The sequence below is a fragment of the Equus przewalskii genome, chromosome 7 (genome assembly GCF_037783145.1).
Source record: "Equus przewalskii isolate Varuska chromosome 7, EquPr2, whole genome shotgun sequence".
In the NCBI taxonomy this organism is placed as follows: Eukaryota; Metazoa; Chordata; class Mammalia; order Perissodactyla; family Equidae; genus Equus; species Equus przewalskii.
Genome location: NC_091837.1, coordinates 67,071,762 through 67,093,066, shown reverse-complemented (window position 1 = coordinate 67,093,066; position 21,305 = coordinate 67,071,762). Strand labels below are relative to the sequence as shown.

The 21,305-nt window shown below is 52.5% G+C and overlaps 1 protein-coding gene and 1 long non-coding RNA gene across 2 annotated transcripts in view; both read right to left on the bottom strand.

The window, feature by feature from the left end:
• The window catches only part of ARK2C (arkadia (RNF111) C-terminal like ring finger ubiquitin ligase 2C), a 104,708-nt gene extending 84,838 nt beyond the window's left edge, over nucleotides 1–19,870 (bottom strand). The window contains exon 1 of the mRNA XM_070627587.1: nucleotides 19,315–19,870. Within this exon, the coding sequence (XP_070483688.1) occupies nucleotides 19,315–19,375 (61 nt within the window). The 5' untranslated portion in view covers nucleotides 19,376–19,870. The remainder of the gene's footprint in view (nucleotides 1–19,314) is intronic.
• On the bottom strand, nucleotides 16,095–18,130 carry LOC139084558 (uncharacterized). Its single transcript, XR_011542037.1, has 2 exons — nucleotides 17,945–18,130; nucleotides 16,095–17,844 (listed from the first exon to the last, which is right to left on the bottom strand). It is a non-coding gene; the product is annotated as an uncharacterized lncRNA (long non-coding RNA).
• Nucleotides 19,871–21,305: the final 1,435 nt, after the last annotated feature.

Below are 21,305 nucleotides of genomic sequence, written 5' to 3'. Positions count from 1 at the left end.
AAGGAGCCTAGGTCCTGATCTTCTGCCCACCGGCAACTTGTGTCTCCTCGGCCCTATCACTTGTGCTCTGATTCTCAGAGTCCTCCCAGGCCTCCACCAACCACCCGTAGAGGGATGGGCTGGACTTAAGGGATCTTCAAGTGATGGCCCTTATTACTGACAGTGGGGTAGGGGACAGGGAGCAAACTAGCATTCACTGAGCGCCCACTGCTCACCAGACACCTGTGCTGAAAGCTGTATGCAGCCCATATAATCCTCATAGTAACCTCTCAGGGGGTTACAGAGCCTCACCCTCACCCAGCCAGCCTGACCCACAGCCTGTGCTCTTGACCCGCAGGCCATCCCGCCTCTGTGGCAGCTACCAATCCTGCTCCAGTCATTGCACTAGGTGCCGCCTGTGGACTTACACTGAATTTCCCCTGCAACCCAAGGGGCAGGTCATGAATACATCCTCATTTCTCAGATAAGAAAACTGAAGCTCCAAGAGGTTGAATACCTTGCCCGAGGGCGCACAGCTTTGTTGAGGCTCTACTGTCCACCACCTTGGGCTGGACACTCACAATCATCATCCCATTTTTAGCCCTTACCTCCTACTACATTCTTGTGGACAAGATGGAAAATGTGAGCTAATCACCAGGACAACGAGGAGAGTTTGTAACTAAATCAATGAGCACATCCAATTAATACAGGTCAGTGGATTGACAGTGGCTTCTCGCTTCCTGCCTTGGGGCTCTGTTCTCGCCTATTAGGTGAAGCCATGGATGGCGTGCTAGCCCCACCCACCACAACACTAAACAGAGGGGTTGGACACAGGACAATCTTTTTTTTTTTTCTGCAGACAAACGATTTGCTTGTGAGACCATAAATTTGTCTCATAAGAGAATCTTTCGGATCAATATAAGGGCTCATGTGTGGGTCCTAAGAACCAACTGAGGTGAAGACAACTAGTTGTCCCCCAATATCTCTTCTCTCCTTCTGTGATAATAGAACCCCCAAATTTAGCTGGGCATATGGCCTTCCAGAATAAAAACTACCTTTCTTCACTTCCTTTGCAGCCATGCAAGGTCATGTGACCAATTTTGGCCAATGAGATATGAACGGGGGTGCTGGGCAGCATTACCCCATGCTCTTCCTGCCTTTTCCCTTCTTCTTCCATCTTGCTACTCGGAAAGTGCACATGGGGGTGAACTGTCCTGGACCATTCAGAAAAGGGCCACACCCTAGGGAGGGCAGAGCAATAAGAGAGGAGGTTCCTGAGTCCCTGACATCGAGCACCTGCCTGCCCAGAACCGCTAACTCTGGGCTGCTCTGAGAGAGTTGGCATCCCCTTTAAGCCACCTTTATTGAGTCTCTGTCACCAGAACCAAACTTCCACCCTACCCAGTAAACCAGCTCCACTAGGCAAGGACATAAGCAACTCTGTAGCAGGTGTCAGCAGACTCGAGAGTTCTGGTCTGCGTGAACTAAGCTTGATGACAGGGTGGTGTGTGCCCAAAACATCTGATGCAAACTGAAGCCACATTGATGGAAGTGAAGATCCTCGACAAGGGGAGGGGTCCAGGGGAGTCCACATGGGCTTCCTTCCTATTTTATGGGCTTTGAGCAGCCAGAGTTCATCAAAGTGAACATCTTGGATAAGACCCAAGACACCTGTGGAGAAGGACCTGGGGATCTGGGCCTGAAGGATTCTCAAAAGTGCCCACCAGAACCCTGCGAAGGCTGCAAGAGCCAACAGTGGGGAGGAAAGGCCAGGGCCTGGGAGACAGGGGACATAAAGCTGCCATCTGAGGAGACAGGCCCAGGAAGTACAGGGAAAGGCAAAGGGCAAGGTCACCACCTGGGAGCCACTGACCTTCATCAGGGCAGGACAGGGATTATGTCTGTGAGTCAGGCCCTCCTGCCCCACAACCATCTCCCCCACTGACCTGCAGCAACAGGGTCTGCCAGGCCACCAGCAGAGAAGGATCCACTGCATTCTGCTCCAGAGGCCCCCAGGAAAATACAACCACCTCTCAGAGGAAGACTGCGTAAGTGCAAGGAGCAGGAGAACTCCTTAACACCTTGAGTTCTCGTGGACCCCATCCCAATACACACTGCTGGTTTTACTGTCTGCTAAGGGACACAACGTCGTGGGCATGCAGATGCACAGCCAGGCCCTGCCCTGAGGCTGCGAATACTGCCTCAGGGCATAGAAGGGATCTCAGGGTCCCAACTGGATTTAAAGCCTGGCCTCAGTTTCTAGGCTGTGAAATCTAGAACCACCTCTTGCAATGCTTCAGTTTTTTATCTTTCGGTTGGGTTTAATAAAAGGTAACCCAAAGATCAACATAAGATGACAGAGAGATGACGTCTATAAAGCCCCCAGTGTGACATTCAGAACGGATGCTTCTCTCCTGCTTGGCAGGAGGGGCTCACAGGCAGCTGAGGGGTGACGATGCCAGGGGGCTCTGTGGGTGGAAGGAGACAGCCTTTGCCAACTTTACCACGCTGCTCAAGACCCAGCCTCTTTAGCTATTTATTCTGGATCTATTCTTTGCAAGCCCCTCTCCTGTCCCTTTCTCTTCAGATATCCAGGAAGGGAAGCTTTTCCCTGGAGCGGGGGGAACCTGGAGGGACCCTGTTATGCCTGTCCACAGGCCAAGACTCATCGAGGCAGGAGTGTACCTGGCAGGTCTCATCTGAGAAAACTCCAGACTCCAGGAAGTCCCAAAACCCACCCCGAGAGGTGGTGACTCTGTAAGGCTTGGGGGGTGGGAGGAGTTCTGTATTTTAACAAGCTTCCAGATGATTCTCACTTGGTGGAAACTCGAGTTTGAAGTTCCTTGTCCAGGTGACCCTCCAAGGGTCTCTCTCCCAGCACTGATGGTTGTGCATCCCCTCCTAGCTCCCTGGGTCTGCAGACCTGCCCACCAGCCGGGGCATCCCTCTCCTACACACTGCCGGCTCGGGAAGCTCCCAGGCCTCTGGTCTCAGCACTGCTGGCGCCTTCCATGATTTATGGTTGTGACACTCCAGCAGCAAGAGAACCCAGGACACTGTTCACAAATTAAATCCAGCCCTCCTCTCCTCCCAGGTAATGGGCCCATCTGATGATAGAAGAGCTTATAAACAGCTATCATCAAATTAATCTCGATGTCGGAGAAATAATAGTAGCCGTAAATAAGACTGAGTGTGCCTGCTCGCCAGCTTGTTAGGGCACTTTATAAAATGGGGCGGCACGGTCTCTTTAATTCCCCCAGCCACCTGGCTGCAGAGGCTGAGCATCCATTGAAGAGCCTCCCAGCCCTAAGACCTCCACTCCACTCCACTCTACTCCACTCCACCGCCAGGACGGCAGGAGGACACCCCAGCTGAGTGGGGCTGCTGGCCATCTCCTGGCCCCACTGCTTCTTCTTCCACCTCTGCTGGAACTGTCCCCATAAGCCAGGGTCCTCAGGTTGGGGAGCCCCAGCCATGCTCACTCCCCCTGGTTGTCCCTCATGCAGTCCCCCCACCTCAGTGCCCTCCACTCTCTCACTTCCTAAGGACGTGGACCTCACCCTTCAACCCAAGCTTGAGATCCACCTCCTCCACGAAGCCCTCCAGGCCACCCAGCCTCCCAAAGGGGCTCTGTGATGCTGATTTTATCCGTCACCAGGTGGCTGCAGTGGAGACCTTGGCAAAGCAACTGTGCCTCCCTCGTTAGCATGCACACAGGCCACTGCCCGTCCTGGGCCTCAGCAAGGGCCTGTGGAGACAGCAGAGCCTGTAGGACGGTGACAACTGGGTGCTCTAGGCCCAAGCTCTGTGGCAGGCCTTGGTCCCTTAACTCAGTGGGCCTGGCCGGGGCATGTGGACACAGGCAGGCCTCGTGGCGTTATCCCGGCTGAAGGCGTCCATCTCCTTGTTGGAACATTGTGTGAATTCAGTGAGGGCCGGGTGGGGGCCTCATGGGGGCACAGGTGACATGTCAGAGAAAAGAAGGGGAAGGGGTGGCATCTGAAGACATTTAAACTTGTATTTCATGAGATAAAGTGTGTAGGTATCACGGGGTATACCTGCATGTACATGTGTATGTGAGCAGCAGTGGCCAAGTGTGTGCATTTCTCTGTATCTGGGAATGTGAGTGTGTATATTACTGTGTGTTCTGACCTAGTACAGATATTAATGAGTGTAAGTGAGTTTGTGTGCTGACATCATAAATGTGTGTGGATTGTGCATGAACGGGTATTACGTGGGGACTGTGTGGGGATGAGTGTGTGTTGAGGGTGGACATCTGCGTGCACTATTATGTGAACGTCAAGTGCTCCACGGATCGTGTGCAGTGTGTGAAATGTAGCCGTGGGTTAGGGGCACGGGGGCTCACAGCTGGGCAGGGAGAAAGCCCACCCCAGGGAACCTGGACAAGGTCATAAGTACAGGAAGGTAGGAGGGAAGTCCGGAGCAGAGGGGAGCTTTGATGGAATGTCAGTTCTTCCAGTGGCCGAGAGGTCCCTCCAGGGCGGCCTCTGCTCCCTGGCCAGTGGCAGAGCTTCCCCGGGTGGCCAGCAAGGGTGTCACTGGAGCAAATGACCGGCTCACCACCGACCTCCCGATCTTAAGAGTCTCCCCTTGAGTAGGGAAAGATGGCACTCCCGGGAGGATGAGGGGGTGGGGCAACTTTGAGACAGGCAGTCACCAACTGATGAGCACCGTGCACTGGCTTTTTCTCAGTCTCCATTTCCCCTCAGTGTCAGGAGTTGCTTTGAGCCGGTCTTGAGCTAGATGACCCACTTCCCAAGCTAGCATTTCCCAAAAGTGCTCACGCACCAGGGTCCAGGGATATTTCTAGGAATCACACACACACACCCGCAGAGTTCTGTTTGGGGAAATGCTACTGAAGCAGAACCAAATGGCTTTCTTTACTGCGGGACTTATCAGAGTCTTTAGTGTGCTAAGAGGCATTGGGACTCTCCAAGTGCGGGGTGTAGTATGTAACATTTTCCAGATTGTTGGAACATGTGACCCTTTTGCACAAACAACTTTTAACAACTCAAGGGGGCCCAGTGCTCAGTTGAACAGTGTGGGAAATACTGCCCCAGGCCCCTACTTCAAGGGTCAGCTCCACCCACATGTCCTTCTGGTCTCCCAGACACCACACCCCCTCCTCTTCTCATCCTCTGAACTCCTCCCAGCAGAAAAGCATGCCAACCCTATTATTATTATTATTATTATTATTATTATTATTATTATTACTACTACTATTATTATGCCCCGCATTGCTTTGTGAGGGTCTGTCAGGACTCCAGCTTGTTTTCTAGGTCTTCAAGGGCATCGCCCAGGTCTCGCACTCAGCCCTTAGCTCATACAAGACACACGGGAGCGCCCAGGTGACTGCGTGCACTTCATTCTCCACGAAAGCCTATCAAGCAGCAGCAGTGCTGATCACCGGGCACATTGCCGTGCTGACAGTTAGGAGTGACACAGCCCCTGCACCTGCAGGACATTAGCCTCCTCCCCATGCCCCCTCTGCAGTGCTCTGCTGCTCAGCCCGCCCAGAGCCCCTGCAGGCCCCTGCCTGTAACAACCTGCACCCACCTCTCCTCCCGGTCAACCCAGAGCATCCTTTAAGACTGGCTCAGCATCAGCTCCTACAGGCATCGCCTTCCCCAGGGTGTCTCCCCCAGGCTGAGAGAGCACCCAGCACATAGCTGGGACCTTACTTTCTGATTGTTTACGTCTCTGTTTCCCAGGAGACTGAGTCTCTTTAGGGTAGGGAGTGTGCCTGGCACAGAGCCAATGTGCAAAAGCATTTGCTACCCTCTTATCATTGTTGTTGTATCCTCATGTCTTCAGCACCTGGCAGGGCACCCGGTACAGTGCAGATGCTCAGTGTGCATCTGTAAGATGAGCCGATCAAATCCATGATCAAATCTGAGCCTTACTATAACCCTTTTGCGCAGGGGGCGGGGAGGGGGGTGGTGGTGACCAGGATGGTTCCCGTTTTACAGATGAGAACACAGAGGCTCAGAGTTTTCCCCCTCCCCTTTGTCCCCCTTACCAAATTCAAAGTGCCTCCCAGGAGCGGGCAAGGGGGCTTCTGTATGTGGCACCTCCCTAGTAGGTAGCCACATACAACCACAGGAGGAGCCCTGTGCTCTGTGCCAGGCGTCAGGGTGGGTGCGTTACGTCTGCCGTATTTGGTCCTCACTCACCTGGCAAGTAAGAGTGAGGACCCCATTCTGCTGAGAGAGGAACCAATGCCCCGAGGGGGCTGCCCGCTTCAGAGGGAGGTCACGGAAGCCCCAGCTCCCCTCGGGCAGCTCACCCTCTGCGTGGCTCTCCCACGGGAATGCTCAGGCAGTTCCGCTGGGCAGAGGGCTGGAAGAGGAGGCAGAGGACCACAGGAGAAATGGCCAGGGCTGGGGGATGGCAGGGAAGAAGGGGACGGGAATGGGTGGGATGATAATGAAATGAGAGGACCCAATGCTCCAGAAAAGAAAAAGAAAAATCAGACAAGGTGACAGCCACAGGACTCTGAACATTCACCTCTTGGATCAGATCTGGGCCTACGTGGGAGTGGAGGTGGGGAGCAGCCTGACCTGGTAGCCCCCTTAGGCAGCAGAGCTACAGATCTCCCTCCTAGGAGAACAGCTCCAGTTCTGCCTCCTCCAGGAAGCCCTCCAGACTTCTCCAGACCTAGTGACCTCTCCCCATCCTGTGCATCAACCCTGGCCAGCTGCCTCCAGGCTGGACCACACTTTCTGGCCAGCATGACCATCAGCCTGGCCCTCTGTGTAGCCCTATCTGTGGGTTCCCCACCCACTTCAGGGGTGCTCAGGGGTCTCCCCAGCTAGGCTATGGACCAGGAGCTCTCTGTACCTCGGTTGCCCACAGCCCAAAGTTGATTCTCAGGACCTGCTTACACAGTGAGGCTGAAACATGTCCAGCCCTTTCCTGTCTGCCCCCTCTGCACTCCCTTAGGACTATTTAGACTGTTCCAGGCCCAAACTAACAGGGATGTGTGTTCAGAGGGAGTGGGGGAATTGGGAATAACCCTCTTTTATGAGGTACCTCCCAGAGTTTTGTGTGCTTTGTACTTTATATGCATCATAGTCTGTTTTATCCTCATCTCCCCCATGACACTGGTATTAATAATGATTATCTCCACTTTTTCAGACGAAGAGACCAAAGGTCAGAGAGGCCCAAAGTCACCTGGTTGGTAGGTGGTAAGGCCAGGAGTTGAACCCAAGACTGCTCGATGTCAAAATCTGTGCATTCCTTGTTACCACTTATTCTCCCCCCACCATCCTCCAGGAGACCCAGAAAGCACAGCCTTGCCCTGCCTGGGAGCAGGCCTCAAAGAGAAGGGGGCCCTGAGCTTCTGTTTGGGATGATAAAAACGTGGGAAATAGAAAGTGGTGATGGTGGCACAACCCTGTGAATGTACTTAATGCTACTGAAGTGTACACTATAAAATGGTTAAAACAGCAAACTTCATGCTTCATATATTTTACCATAGTAAAAAAACAAAGTCCTTACAGTACCAGGGACAGCCGCGTACTGGGTGTCCCGCACAGGAAGGCGTCCCTGACACACCTGTTCATGGGGTTTGTCTCCGTCCCCTGACCTCACCCCTCAGTCCCTCGCTCCCAGTCTTGGCCCTGGTGCTCCAGACGAGGGGAGTAATATGGGGATCAGCCGCCATATTGAAATGCCACCCCTTCTCCCTCTGCCCAGTCAAACCCCATGCTGTCTTCACACGCACAAAGTCCCCCTTGACCACTCCTGCTGCAGCTGCTGGAGCTTGGGCTCCTTCCAATTGGTCTTGAGTCAAGACCCAAGGAGAGCATTCGCCTTCAGAGTCAACAGACCCAGGTCAAATCCTGACTCGGGCTCTCAGGAGCTGGCTTTGCCACTCCAGCCACTGGATAGGCTTGGGTTTCCAGTTCAGTGAAGAGGAGACATTGCAAGACCCTGAGGCACTCCTCACACTCTTTCACAGAAGCCCCCAAATGTCAGAGGAGTGTGAAATGACCCCAGCCATACAGGCATGGTCTGGATGGGCCTGCCCAAATGAAATATGTCACTGAAGTTCTATGTTTTCACTCAAAAGTTCATGCAAAATTTGCAACTCGTGACATAAGACTTCCTTGTTTCATTTAATATAAAAATCTCCTTTTCCCCAAATTTAGCAGTACATCTGAAATGCTGTGTTTGTCCTGGGATGTGACAAGGCCCTTTTTTGCCCAGAGTCAAGTGTTCTGCTCTCTGACAGCTGCACACCTGTCCAGTCTCCTGTCTAGTCTGGATGCTCCCAGAAGACAGGCCAGGCCCAGCCACCCATGGTGAGCCCAAGGTAGGACTCTGCAGGGACCAGTGCAGACCTGCTGAGTACCCAGGAGAGGACGACCGGTCCCCACAGAGCAGGTCTTTAACTTCTCCCTCCCACCTTCTCGTCCTTCTTTCTCTTTCTTTCTTCCACCTCTCTCCTGGGGGAAGCCTGCACTCGTCAGAGACCCTTCAGGATGGCATGGGAGTTAGAATAGGAAAACACCATCCCAGGTTTGTCTTTGGGCTCCTCCTCCACCTTCTCCATCACGCTCCCAGCTCACCTGCCCGGGTGGGACCAAGCCGAGGGCTGGTTGGCTGTTGGTCCCTTCACCTCATATGGCCTCTTCCCCTCACCCCCCCCCCCCCCCGCAGTCCCATTCCTCCTGGTGGGGAGCGGGCTAGATAGCTTAGGTCCTGATGGGGCCCAGGCTCCCTTCCCCTCTGTCTCTAGCTCCGTGGCAGCCCTGCCTTGTGGGCACCCCTGCCTGGAGCAGCCTCCGTGTCTCTTCAGCCAAAGGAAGTCAGATGGGAGCTGCCTCCCAGGCCCAGTTTCCCTCCAGACCAGCTGACTGAGCGTCCTCTTCAGTCCTAACCTCCACCTATGCCCCAGAGGACGGGAGTCCACCAAAGGCCCTCTGCCTGCCTGGGCACACACTGCTGGGCTGTTGGGTGACCGGCAGGGCAGTGCAGGCAGCTTTGCAGAAGGGGACCGGCCTGTGGGCCCAGGTCTGCCCCCTCACTGCCTCACCTTCCCCAGGCACAGTTCCAACTCTCTCAGGAGGGCCACACTTCATAGGTGGAGGGTCGGCCTAGACAGGACCAGGGGCCCTCCCCCTTCAGTCCATTCCAGCTCCCCTTCCAGAGAATGCCATGAAGGCAGAGGGCCCCCCTGGAAGAGCCACCCTTTGGCTTAAGGAAGGCCAGTGTCTCCAGCCCTGGGTAGGGTGGGCACATTAACCTATTAGTGCCCACAGACTTTGGGAGCAGAAGCAATTGTCCTAGGAGGGTGGTGGTCCTGGGAGGCAGACAGCACCGTGGGGCCCCTGAGCAGTGGGGAGGGGGTGGTATGGAGGCCCTGGCGGCTGGGGGAGGAAAGCCGGAACTAAGCCAGCCCCCTGAGGGGGAGTGGATGACTTGAGGGCACCCCGCCCCCTCCCCTCCCACTCGCAGCCCCAGAGGAGGAGCCGCAGCTGTTCCAAAGCTTCCTGCCCTTCTTTGAGACAGGTGTTGGCTGAATTCTCACTTCCTCCCAGCCTCCGGGAGCGCCTCCACCCCCTCCACCGGCGGCTCGTGCTGAGTCAGCAGCCGCCGCTCCCTCTCCGAGGTTCAGAGGGGAGGCCGATGCTGCACCGCCGCCCTGGGGGCGCGGCTGAGCCCTGCGAGGCGTCCGGTGGGGCGGCCACGGCGTGGGTGACTTCCTGCAGGGCTGTCCCCCCTGCCCTCTTGCGGCACACCTCAGGGGGCTGTTTAAAGGAAAGGACTGCATTAGGAAGCAATGATGTCCGAGGGAACTTCTTGCTCAGAGGCGGAACAAGACTAGCAGGGCAGAGCCTAAGGTCGGCCCCCACGGGGTCTGTGCTCACCGCCTTGGCTGGAGCCCCTAGGAGTAAGTGCTGCTCCCCATTCCTCCTACAGCACAGCGCCTGCCGCGGCGGGGTGCGGGGAGGGCACGTACCTATCTACCTATTGCTAGAGAGCCTGGGGCTGCTGCCCCGTGAAAGGCAAAAAGGCGCTGGAAATCTAAGTTGTTCTCATCCAGAGGAAATCACAGCTTTTGAAAGCAGGAAAGAGCAATTAGGCCAATTATCTCCCTTGGCAGATAGGAAGTGAAGGCACAGAGCAGGCAGATTCAGCCAACATGTCACAAGGGTGGGTACTGGCAGAGTGGGACAGGAAGCCAGCATTCTTGCCTTGCACTGCATGGCCTGTCTGAGTGAGGACTGCCTCCGTGGATGATGTGAGTTATTATTGTTATTGTTGCCTTTGGCTGGCTTCTTGCTTTGTTTTATATGCATTACTTCATGGGACAAGTCCTGTAAGACAGAAACCATGGGTCTATCCTATCGATTTCACTGATGGGGAAACTGAGACCCGGTGGAGGAAGTTGACTTGTGACAGTGGAAGTTTGTGGCAGAACCCAGATCTCAGAAGAGTGTTATCCAAACCTTCTTCCTTCCCCAAGCCTTATCTGCCCCTCTCTCCATCTGTTTGGGCTTGTTGATGGAAGGGGCTGACGGTGAGCAGAGAGGCTGGGGAGCTGTCAGACCCTTTCACTAACCACCTTCTCCTATCTGGGCAAACAGCAGCCCAGGGGAGGTGGTGGGTAGACCAGCACAGAGTGGTCCTGCAACCCTGGGTCGTCTGAGTGCCTCAGAAGCCACTGAGCCTGAGGCAGAGCCACCATTCAAGAGGAATATTATGTAGCTGTTAAAAGTGATGCTTGTAAAAACAACATAGCAAAACATGAAAAGACTTCTGATATGTTAAAGTAAAACATGAAGAATGCAAATTTGTATATGACTGTGTTTACAGCTCTACAAAAAATTCATAAATATGTGTGAACGAAAATGTGGAAGGCCTTTCACTACCATGATTCAGAGGGGTGGACTCTGAGATTTTTTTTCTAAAACATTTTTCTAAACTTTCCAAAATGTAATTCTATTACTTCTAAGATATAACATAGATATAACATGTGAAGCCATCAAGATGACCTAAGAAATGACAGAAGACATGCTCACGACTTGGGAGCCAAAGTCCTCGGAAGGGAATCTGATTTTTTCTGTGGCAATCGGAGCACAGAGGCCCCCCAGCGAGCCGGCCAGGCCTCCTCCAAGCCAGTGTCCGCAGGTCAAGGGACTCACCAGGCAGGTTCCAGCCCCCTGCTCATCTCCTGCTCGGGGGTTCTCTGGTCCACCACACATGCTGTCTCTCAGAGGTCCCTTCCAGGACTATGGGGCTCAGTGTTGGGGACTCAGACCCCCTCACAGCTGGGCAGGCAGGCCCTGAGCTGGACAGAGGCCTCTGCCAGTGTGGACAAGGAGCCTAGCATTCCGAATTGGTAACCCCAGACATGGAGGAAAATTGGGGTTCCTTTCCAATTCTTGTCTTGGTCTTAACAAGGTTCCCAACAGTGTGCAGGCCATGGTGGGCAGTGCCAGGAGCCACCACAGGGCGTCCAGTGACCTGGTGTCTACTTCTGGCTCAGACGTTTCCTAGCTGGGAGGGAGGGGTGGCAAAGGCCTTCCTCACCCTTGACCTCAGTTTCTTCCTCTGGTCCCCAATTACCTCCTCACAGGCTGTGTCAAGGAGGACATGAGACAAAGGAAGAGAAAGGGCTTTGAATTGAGGAGAATCGGCTCTCTGCAGACAGGACCAGGCCCGAGATCGGAGCCCATGCCCTTCCCTTGTCCAGCTCCACACCCCTGCCTCAGCCTTATCACCCCGCTCTGCTATCTAGGAGTCTCCCTCCAGCTCCTCCTTCTTCCATGGGTAGGCTTGACCTTTCTGTAAACCTATGGAGGCAATAATTCTGGCACTTGTCTGCCTTGGGGCCCCTCTTCTCAAGAAGGGTGAAATTTGATAAAAGATGTTCAATCTGAGATATCGGGGCACAATATGGCACAGCTCCCAGGAGGGGTCAGTGTTGTAAGGAGGTTGCTGCGAAACTGACCTGCGTAACTAAAGATACATAAGCATAACCGAATAAGGGGATTTCAGGCTTGGATAGAGAGTTTTTTGAGGCGGTGTCATGTAAATAGGAGGAATTTTCATTATTGAAGGTAATTTCCTACCCCAGCTGGGGGCTGGAAGTTTCAAATGCCAGGACATTGCCGTGGTCCCCTTCCCTCTGCCACTCTCAGCATCTCAAATTCTATCTATCTGCACGCTGAACTCATCTCTCCCCAAAGCTAGCTGTTCCTCCCATCTTCCTGCCTTGTCTTCAGGGTCTTACGCTCTCCCAGGCACCCCCCCTCCCCGATCTCTCTGCCCCTCAGGGCCTCCACATCGACTCTGTTCTGCTTCCTTCCTCTTATGGTATGGCTCCTACAGCGAGCCTTCCCTCCCATCCCCAGACCCCTGGTTGGGGCTTCCATCACCCCTGGAAGCCTGTCACAGCCTCCTCCCTGGCCACAGCCCCCTAGGCTCACCCCTCTGTCATCAGCTGCCAGAATAAGTCATTGAAACACCACTCTCCCCAGAGAGCTCCCAGTGGCTAAAGGAGCAAGTCCAAACTCTACTGGAGCTTCCAGAGGCCTCAAAAATGCTTTGAAATCCCTTCCAGCCTTTTCTCCCACGTTCTGTGGACTTTGTGCCCCTTAACTCCTGGAGTGGTGCTCTCGGGAGAACCTTTCAAAGACAGGACAGTGGTCCCGGTGCCTCCTGTAGCTGTGCAAGGCAACAGGCCTGCACACATACCCCTATACACACATGCACCCCTCCTCATGTGGACTCTCTTTTCATGCCAGGCCAGCAGAGCTCCCTGGCCTTGGCCAAAGTCTCACTCCTTCCCCACCTTCCTCTTCCTCCTCCCGTACAGCTATCACCCTTTGAGGCACATCTCAACCTCACCTCCTCAGCAAGGCCATCTCTCACTTTCTTTGATCCCTCAGGCCAGTAGATTCCTACAGTTGTGGGGGCTGGGGGGCAGCCACCTAGCATGCCTGAGGCACCCGCTATGTGCCAGGTGCCTTGGAATAGTCTAGACACAGCCTATCAGGTAGACACACCACATCAGCTTATGATAGTCACTGTTTAGATGATGCTCAGAGCAGTGGCCTAAGTCACCCTTCCAGGTCAAGACAGCCAGGACTCCAGCCCTGGACTGCTCCAAGCTCTTCCCACCCCACCAGTCAGGACGTTCTGCTATCCATTTGGGCGCTTTGGCACAGAACATCTTAGACAGCATCTGGTTTCCTGAGCATCCACCTCCCAGCCTCAGCATACGCCTCAGGAGGGCAGGCACTCAGGTCCTGTGTTGCTTTTGCACCCCCTTAGCTTGGCCCCGAATAGATACTCAACAAACACTCATTAACTAAATGAACAAACAGGTGAGTGAATGAATGAATGACTGAATACATGAATGTACAGGCATTGCGAGTGGTCCAGCTGCAGCGTTATGAATGTTTGCTTTTAGTTCTTAAATCATCCTGAAAATCTGAGCTTCCTGAAGGTAAGCCCTCTCCCGGATTCTGTTGGAAATCGATTGGTTCATCTGCGGCTAAACCACAGCGGAAACTCATACATACTAGTTCACATTCATGCCGTGTTAACCAGGGATTTGTGAAGAGCTGTTTAGATCCACAGAGAAACCGAGGCACAGGTGTCTTGCACGTTTGTGCAATAGTGGTAGGGGAGGATTGAGAGATGCACAGTCACACCTGAATCGGAGTCAAGGGCCTGTGTCTGCTGCTGGGAGGGGGCCCCATGCTGCACTGGGATCCAGCTCGGAGCCGTTGCTTCCCTAACCCAGAAAACCATTAGGTTTCCCAGTGCGACACTGCACGCTGCTTATTTAAAGATGGGAAGGAGTGTGGAGCAGGGAGGAAGGGTGGGGCAAGAGGTGAGCAAACTGCCAAAGGAAGAGAGGCAGCCCAGTCTGTGTCATCTGCATATTAGGGCATCGAGACTCTGGGTGGCTTTTCCCCTGACCTTGAATAAGAAATAGTTTTGCTGGTTTATGGGAAACTATTATTTCAGATAACTCATCAGTTAAGTGGCATTATCTGATGCTACTTTCAAGAGAGACATTCTCTTGTTCCAAAAGAAGAGCTGTGTGCCATCTTATTACAAAGTCTGTGGTATAGGATCTACGTAACAGATGGCTTTTCCAAAATCCTGGAGTCAAAAGTTATTAAAACAGCTTATGTGTCAGATGGTTGAGAGAGTAGATATGAAGTATAATGGCTTCGTAATGACTGGATTGTCCAGTCAGGGGAAAAGTCTCCTCCATATGAATGTGTTTATTCTAACAATCTGGGTGAAAATATAGTATGCATTTGATAAATTGCTAAACCATGACTTCCCGTTAACCCACTAGCTTTCTATATCATTACTAGGTTACTAAACCATCCTCAAAAGATATTGATCAAATACTTCTGACATACATCACACTAATTTAAAGAATAAAAGCTTAGAGTTGGTTAATATCAATCGAATGAGCCACTGCTCTCTAGGACAAAAATGAGGGGGGTCACCTGATTTGGGGTAGTTTTATTATTGTTGAGGTTGGGTTGGGTTTATTTTGCTTTCTCAAACTAGGAACAAAACTAAAAGTTTCCTGTAAACCAAAATAAAAGAAGAGGAAGGAGGAGTCGGAGAAGAAGGAACAGAATCCTTGAAGACCTACGTATCTCTTCTTGTACAGCTACAGCACGAGCCTCCGCTGGGAATTTCCATGTGTGTCCATGTGTCACAGTAAATCAGCTCAGCCTTCCCACCCAGGCTGGGGAGAGCATGAGAACAAAGGGCCAGAGCAGAAAGGGCAGCCATGGGGGGAGAGGACTGTCACACCAAGCCACAAAGAAGGCAAGGAAGCACTGTGGTCAGGCAGGGGTGCGCCTGTCTGGGGAAGGACTGCCTCCAAGCCGAGGGACAGAGGCCAGCAGGGGGGACAACCCAGAGGAATGAGGAGGATGCCCGTTGGCCCAAGGAAGAGCGGCTCCAAAATGATGACCTTTTGAAGGAACCATGAATTTCTTTAATCAGCTGATTTCCTCCCGTCTAAAACGCCTCATTTAGCAAGGCTTGTTCTGGGCTGAAATTGAATAGGTATAATTGACAAATGCTTGAATTGGGGTTCCACTCTGGGGAAAAATACCTCTCCACTGGCTTCTCAAATGTAATTATGGAAAAAAGATACATTTTAAAGGCTCTTCCTCCAATTCACTTTGGGGATAGGTCCTGACTGCCCTCCTGATCCGCCCCACCACCCATACACACACAACACACACACACACACACACAGAGGCAGAAATCTGGCTTTCTTTCTCAAGGGAGGCATTAGGGCCACAGATGAGGCAGCTGTCAGGGAACTAGGCTGTAATCAGCTTTAACTGGCTCACAGCCTGCAGAGGGCACAGACCTCTTATTCCTACGGTAACAGGTCAGGGATGAATGTGGGGGTGGTCTGAGTGGGTTTCTGTTTCAAACATCTTCCTTATGCAGGATCTCAACGTGAAACTTACACTACAGGTCCCAAGAATTTAAATACGCACATAGAAGAGGGTACTTTAAAATTCCAGATCATGGCTTCAACTACGTGTAACGTCACCCCCAGCATGATTTAGAAGAACAGTAAATCAATGAGACAGTAAAAGGAAAAGTTAAAACACATTAAAAATGGGTTTTTCAGGTGAGTCTGAAATGCTACAAGATTGCTAGTTAAGAACAGTATCCCTTTTCTCAACCTAAGTGTTATATCCCCTTTCCACCAGCATCATAAATTGACTGCCCATGTGACTTAGAAACTAAGATGAAATCCGGAGGCTATTGGATACATAAGTAGCCAAAGACAGGGGCTCTCTCTACATAGTTGAGCTGTTTCCATGTGACAGGACAACTCACCCTCCCATCACCCCAAACGTCTATTGTAAAAAGATATGGACTAGATGAAACTAAAGTCACCATATCTGTACCACCAAAAAAAAAAAGTAAAGTTAAAAATAAAAAGGCATTCACTCAAATCTTACAATGGGAGGTGGGAGTGGTGGGCGGGTGAGGGTGGGGATAGAAAAGCAGGGGAAAATCTAAACAGCAGGATACGACAATAAATGGGAAAACAGCAAGAGAAAAAGCACACTAGGTTAATATAGGAAACTAGTTCTTTATTGAGAGATTGTATATTAGTATTAGTGGATTCTGTGTGTAACAATGTCGTCATGCACACGATACAAAAAAAAAAAAGGCTGGGCCCACCATGCTTCGGAAGGGCAACAGAACAAAGCAGCGTACAATGAGCAGATGGCCCGAGCTACACGACCACAGTACGTTTCAGCGGGGTAACATCTCTAACCGAGCGCTGTACATTGTCAACTGGGGGATGTAAAAAAATACAGATCATGCTTTAGTTTTAGTACAAGAAAAGGTGAAAAAGATACACAACCAAAAGGATATTTGATACAGAAAAAATTACCCACAAAATAAGAACAGGAAGTAATTCAGCACAGCAGAACACGTTATCCCTGTTTAATGGAAAACCATTTTGCTGGAGATTCTTTATTTCGTTTCCCTCTTTCTTTTCAGATTGCCAAATGGCAATCTGGGGAGGCCACTTGGGACTTGATTTTGGAAGGGCCCTCGAAGGAGGGGCCTTATTCTTTCATTATTGCTGCTGTTTTGTTTCCGTTTTCAAGCAGGTCTGGCCGGCGAGGCAGCAGAAGGGAGCCGGCTGTTAAAGGGGCAGCTCTGAGGGCCAGGGCGGATGTCCAAAGATGCTCTTGACATTGTACAATTAAACAATTAAGACACCGCGGCCACGGCTCCCCCTTAAGCCAGGGACATGGCTGCATCAAATTTTCAGAAGCTAGGGAGTAGCAGCAACTGTCATTTCATCAAAGATTTCCATATAGATATATTTATTATTTTTTGCCTCCAACTAAATGTAACGTCTTTGGTTATGCCCGGGTGCTGCCAGGAAGTAGCCAATGGCCACCTGGATAAGTGGGAAATGGGGTGCTACAACCTCCAAGCCAAGGCAAAAGGAATCCACTTAACAGGGATTTACAGTGCAATGTACTCGGCTAAACAAGATGAAGATACAAAAATGGTTATTTCTCTACATCTATTCTGAAATGGCCTACATCCTATACTACTACAATGGAAACTGAAAAGAACAGATTTAAGCTGGCAGGCTATCTAATAGTTTTACAAGAAGACTGTGGTTTAGGACCTTGTTGGGTTAAGCATTAGTATCCTCTATCGGAAGGTCATGAATTCTTATCACATTGTGCTAAATTTTACCCACAGCCCGATTCACCCCTCAGCTCTTGCATTTCCTGTGGGCACGTTTGCCATGAAAGTAAACTTTGACTGACGGGCATAATTAGTTTGTTGGATTTTGGGGGGTGGGGGGGTGGTATTAAAAATAAAATTTAAAGGCAGCTGAGCAATTTGAATTTCAAAACATGGAATCAGCATCCTGCAATGGTATTTAGAGATCGGTGGTATTAATGAGGATGATAATGATTTAATCAGGATAATTATACTTTCAGGCTCAACATCCTTCTTAATCATTTTTGAATTTCTGCCTAGTGTAATGTTCCACACCCGTTTTAAGAGGAAATGCCAAGTAATAAGACATAATTGTGGGTTGGGGGAGGGGGTTGGCATTTCAAGGGAGATCTCATCCAGCCCCCCCATTCCTATCCCCCACATCCCCACTCCACCACCGCCCCCCACTGCTAGGCTGGCCTGAGATAGGGGATACTGCCGCTTAAATAGCAATGCCTTCCTCAGATGGAGACAGGAGATGGTTAAGAGGGGTGTCACAATACAGCTAAATGCGGAGGCAGAAGGGTCACAGCGCACACAGCAGCGAGTTGACCATTCACTGAGCTACACAATGAAGAAAAAAAAAGATTTGATAAATGCAGAATGTCATCATTCTATCATCACACAAAAAAACTGGGGTTCCAACAGGCCTAAGGGGGCCAACCTTGCCTTTCAGGTTCTGGGGACAGGCGTGGGGCTGGGGACTGCTGGGCTGGAACAGAGGGCTGGGCTTCCATTTTCTCACCCAATCGGGCCCCTGGGGCGCACGAAGCGCTGGCCCCGCGACCCCACCCCCAACTCTGACTTGGTGGAGCAGCCCTGGTCGCAAAGGGAAAACATCATTCTGTGCCTGAGGGAGGGGGGAGGAGGGAGGGCCTTACCCAGCGGGGTTTAACCAGACGTGGAGTGGGAGAGGATAGCAGAAACATTTCCAAGAAGAGAAATGTGAGTCCAGAGGCAGAATACAAAAAGAAAAAAAAAAAAAATGAATCTAAATGCATCTCAAATTTGCTTTGGGAGGTGGGAATTTTTGATTAAAAGAAAATGAAAGAAATGTGCGGTGGGGGGAGAAGAGGGGGAAATCAAGCTATTGTTGTAGCAGAATGTAAGGGAAAGGGGATGTGGGGAAGGGGACCTTGCAAACACACCCCATATATCACAGTTAAAAACAAAGCCGGCGCCGGCCTGCTGCTTTGTCAACGCCTGCCCGGGGCAAAGGCCTGGCGCGGGGCAGCTTCCCACCTCATCCGCACACACAGCGCAACACCCAAGGGCCGGGCACCCCGCTCCGGCCGGGCCCAGGGGTGCACACCAGGGCACGTCTGACTCTCCGAGGCGCGCACACACTTGCACACGCACACATACACACACGCACACAAGCATCTTGAACCCGTAAGTGCAACTGTCATACAAAGACAATTAGGAAGGGAGCGGGGCACAGCACAAGGGCGACACACAAAAAGGGTTAGAGGGGAGAAAAGGATAGGACGGGAAATCGTGCAAGTGCCCAAGAGAGGGTGGGGGCTGGGGCATGGGAAGGGCAGATCCCAGATCCCAGCGAACCAGCCATCGGTATCCATGGCCAAAAAATGAAATACAAACGTGAATAACACAAAACACACATATACCTCAAAAAAAGCAAATCACAGAAAACCAAGTATGCTTTCACACACACACGCACGCACGCACACACGCACACAGTCATGTATCTCCGTCTTTCGATCATACAGGGCTAGGTATTAGGGGAAGGGGCTGTGATTTCGGGGAACTGCGTCCGCCGCAAAGAAGAAAAAATGGGGCTGAGGAGGGAGGGACCCAAATTCGCCAAACCCTAACTTCACTACAAAAGCTCCCACGAGGGCGGCCACCCCCACACTCGGGGGTCCCCCCAAAATCGAGAGGGGAGAAGCCACCGCTCGCCCTTCGTCCTCGCGGGTGTGCCCTGCGCCCCCCGCCACCCACGGCGCCCGCCCCCCCCCCGGTGCCTGCGGCGATCCACGCTCCGAAGCGGACCCCGAAAGGAAAAAGCGATACCTCTGTTTCGCACAGAGCCAAATACTGGAAGCACGAGATAGCCGACGTGGACCAGGACCATCCTGGCTCCTCGCGCGGCGGCGGCGGCGGCGGCGGCTGCGCGCGGGCCCTTTGTGGCGCGGCTCCGGGGCGCGGGCGCGGGCGGCGGCGGGGCTGCGGGAGCCGCCGGGGCGGGAGGCGGAGCGCGGGGCGCGGGCGGCGGTGGGGCGGCGGCTGGCGGGGAGACAGATGGCCCATGGAAAGGCTCCCTTCCCGGCCCCTCTCGACATTCAAAGGCGCTGGGGCCGCAGCTGCCGCCACACAAAGGCGCGCGCAGCCAATGGGAGCGGAGCGCAGCGCGGCGCGGCCTCGCCGGAACCGCGGGGGACAGCGGGGACCGCGGGCGCGCGGGTGGCGGGGAGAGGGAGGGGTGACGGCTGAGAAGGAGCGCGCGGCCAATCGCGGTGGCCCGCGGCTGGGCGCAGGGGGACAGGGGGGTCAGCCCCGCCGGGTGAGTTAAGCCCAGCGCGGGTCTCTGGCCGCCCGCAGGCCGGAGCGCGCGCGTGTGCAGCGCCCTGCACACAGACGCGGGCGGCGTGCACACGGAACTTGCACGCACCGAGAGGGACGTGCACCCAGACATGTGGAGGTGCATGCAGAAAGACAGGCACCAGCGCACCAAGTGCACACGACCCGGAGGTCTTTGCACGCCGCGCACAGGTCACTCGGGGACGTGCGCATGGAGGCTGGTGCACGTGCAGAGCCTGACTGCGGGCACAAGTGAAGCTGGAAAGCGAGCAAGCAGCCGCACACAGGACCGTCACACAAATATGCACATGCCGAAGGCCTTGTTAACGCAGGACACGTGCCAAGAACGCACTCCCGAAGACACACAGAGAGGACACACAATGCAGATATGTACACTCCCAGGCTCCCTGCCTGTGGCACTGCTTTGTTGCTCTTGCAGAGCACAAAGCTCACAATAATTATTTGCTAGATTGAAAGCCACTCATACACTGAGGTATGTGCACAGAGACATGCTCACCCAGAAAACCCAGAGCCACATGGCCACCAACCTCCCCACTCTTGACACAAGCACAACCAGCCATGTGCACAGACACGCCCACTTCCATAGCAGGCAGGCATGCATATGACATCAGGGCTACAGCCTCCTCAGATTCACACGTGGCCACACAGCCACGGTGTCACGTGTGGCCAGTGGCTAGGTAAAGCAAGATAGGAGCAAAGAACCTTCACCCCACAGCCCTGCTGTCAGATGGGCTGCTAAGACCACATTCATGCACTCAGCCCACCTGCTATGAAAACTGCCACCACCACCCATAGACCAGGCTCACAGTCCACACAGAGGCCGGAATACGAGTGGTGGGGGGGGCACATCCACAGGTGGAAAGATGGAGGCCATTTCCTCTGGTGGAAGTTGTCTTCGAAACCCTGTGGCTCCTTTATTTAATGTCTGGTAAAAACTACGTGGTAAAATCACAGTGTGTGGAGGTGGGAGAAATCTAATCCAGTCTACCTGCCCCCATTTTAGAGATAAAGAAAAAGGGGAGCATTTGTTGAAGACACATTGTGTTGTGTCAGGGCATAGGGAGGTGACACAGAGCCTCCCGAGACCCTCACCAGTGCAGCCTCTCAAGAGTCCCCAGCCTCATTCTAGGTGACATTCCAACCCACTCCTGCCACCAGCAATTTTCTTTTTTATCTGTCAAATATGCCACCACTAATAAAAATCTTAAAATATGAAATGACCTTAACAAACTCCTAACCGCTAGAATTTTTTCGTGTTCTATTTCAGGCTTTGGCAGTATGCATGCATATCGGTTCTGTTGTCATAATCTACATATTTTTTATCCTGCTTTTTAAACTTAACATTTCCTCAGAAACATTTTCTGGTCCTTCTGTATAATTATCTTCGGAATTTTCATTTTAAATGTTTTTGTAGTATTCCAACAGGCAAATGTACTGTGAAATTACTTAATCATACTCTATTC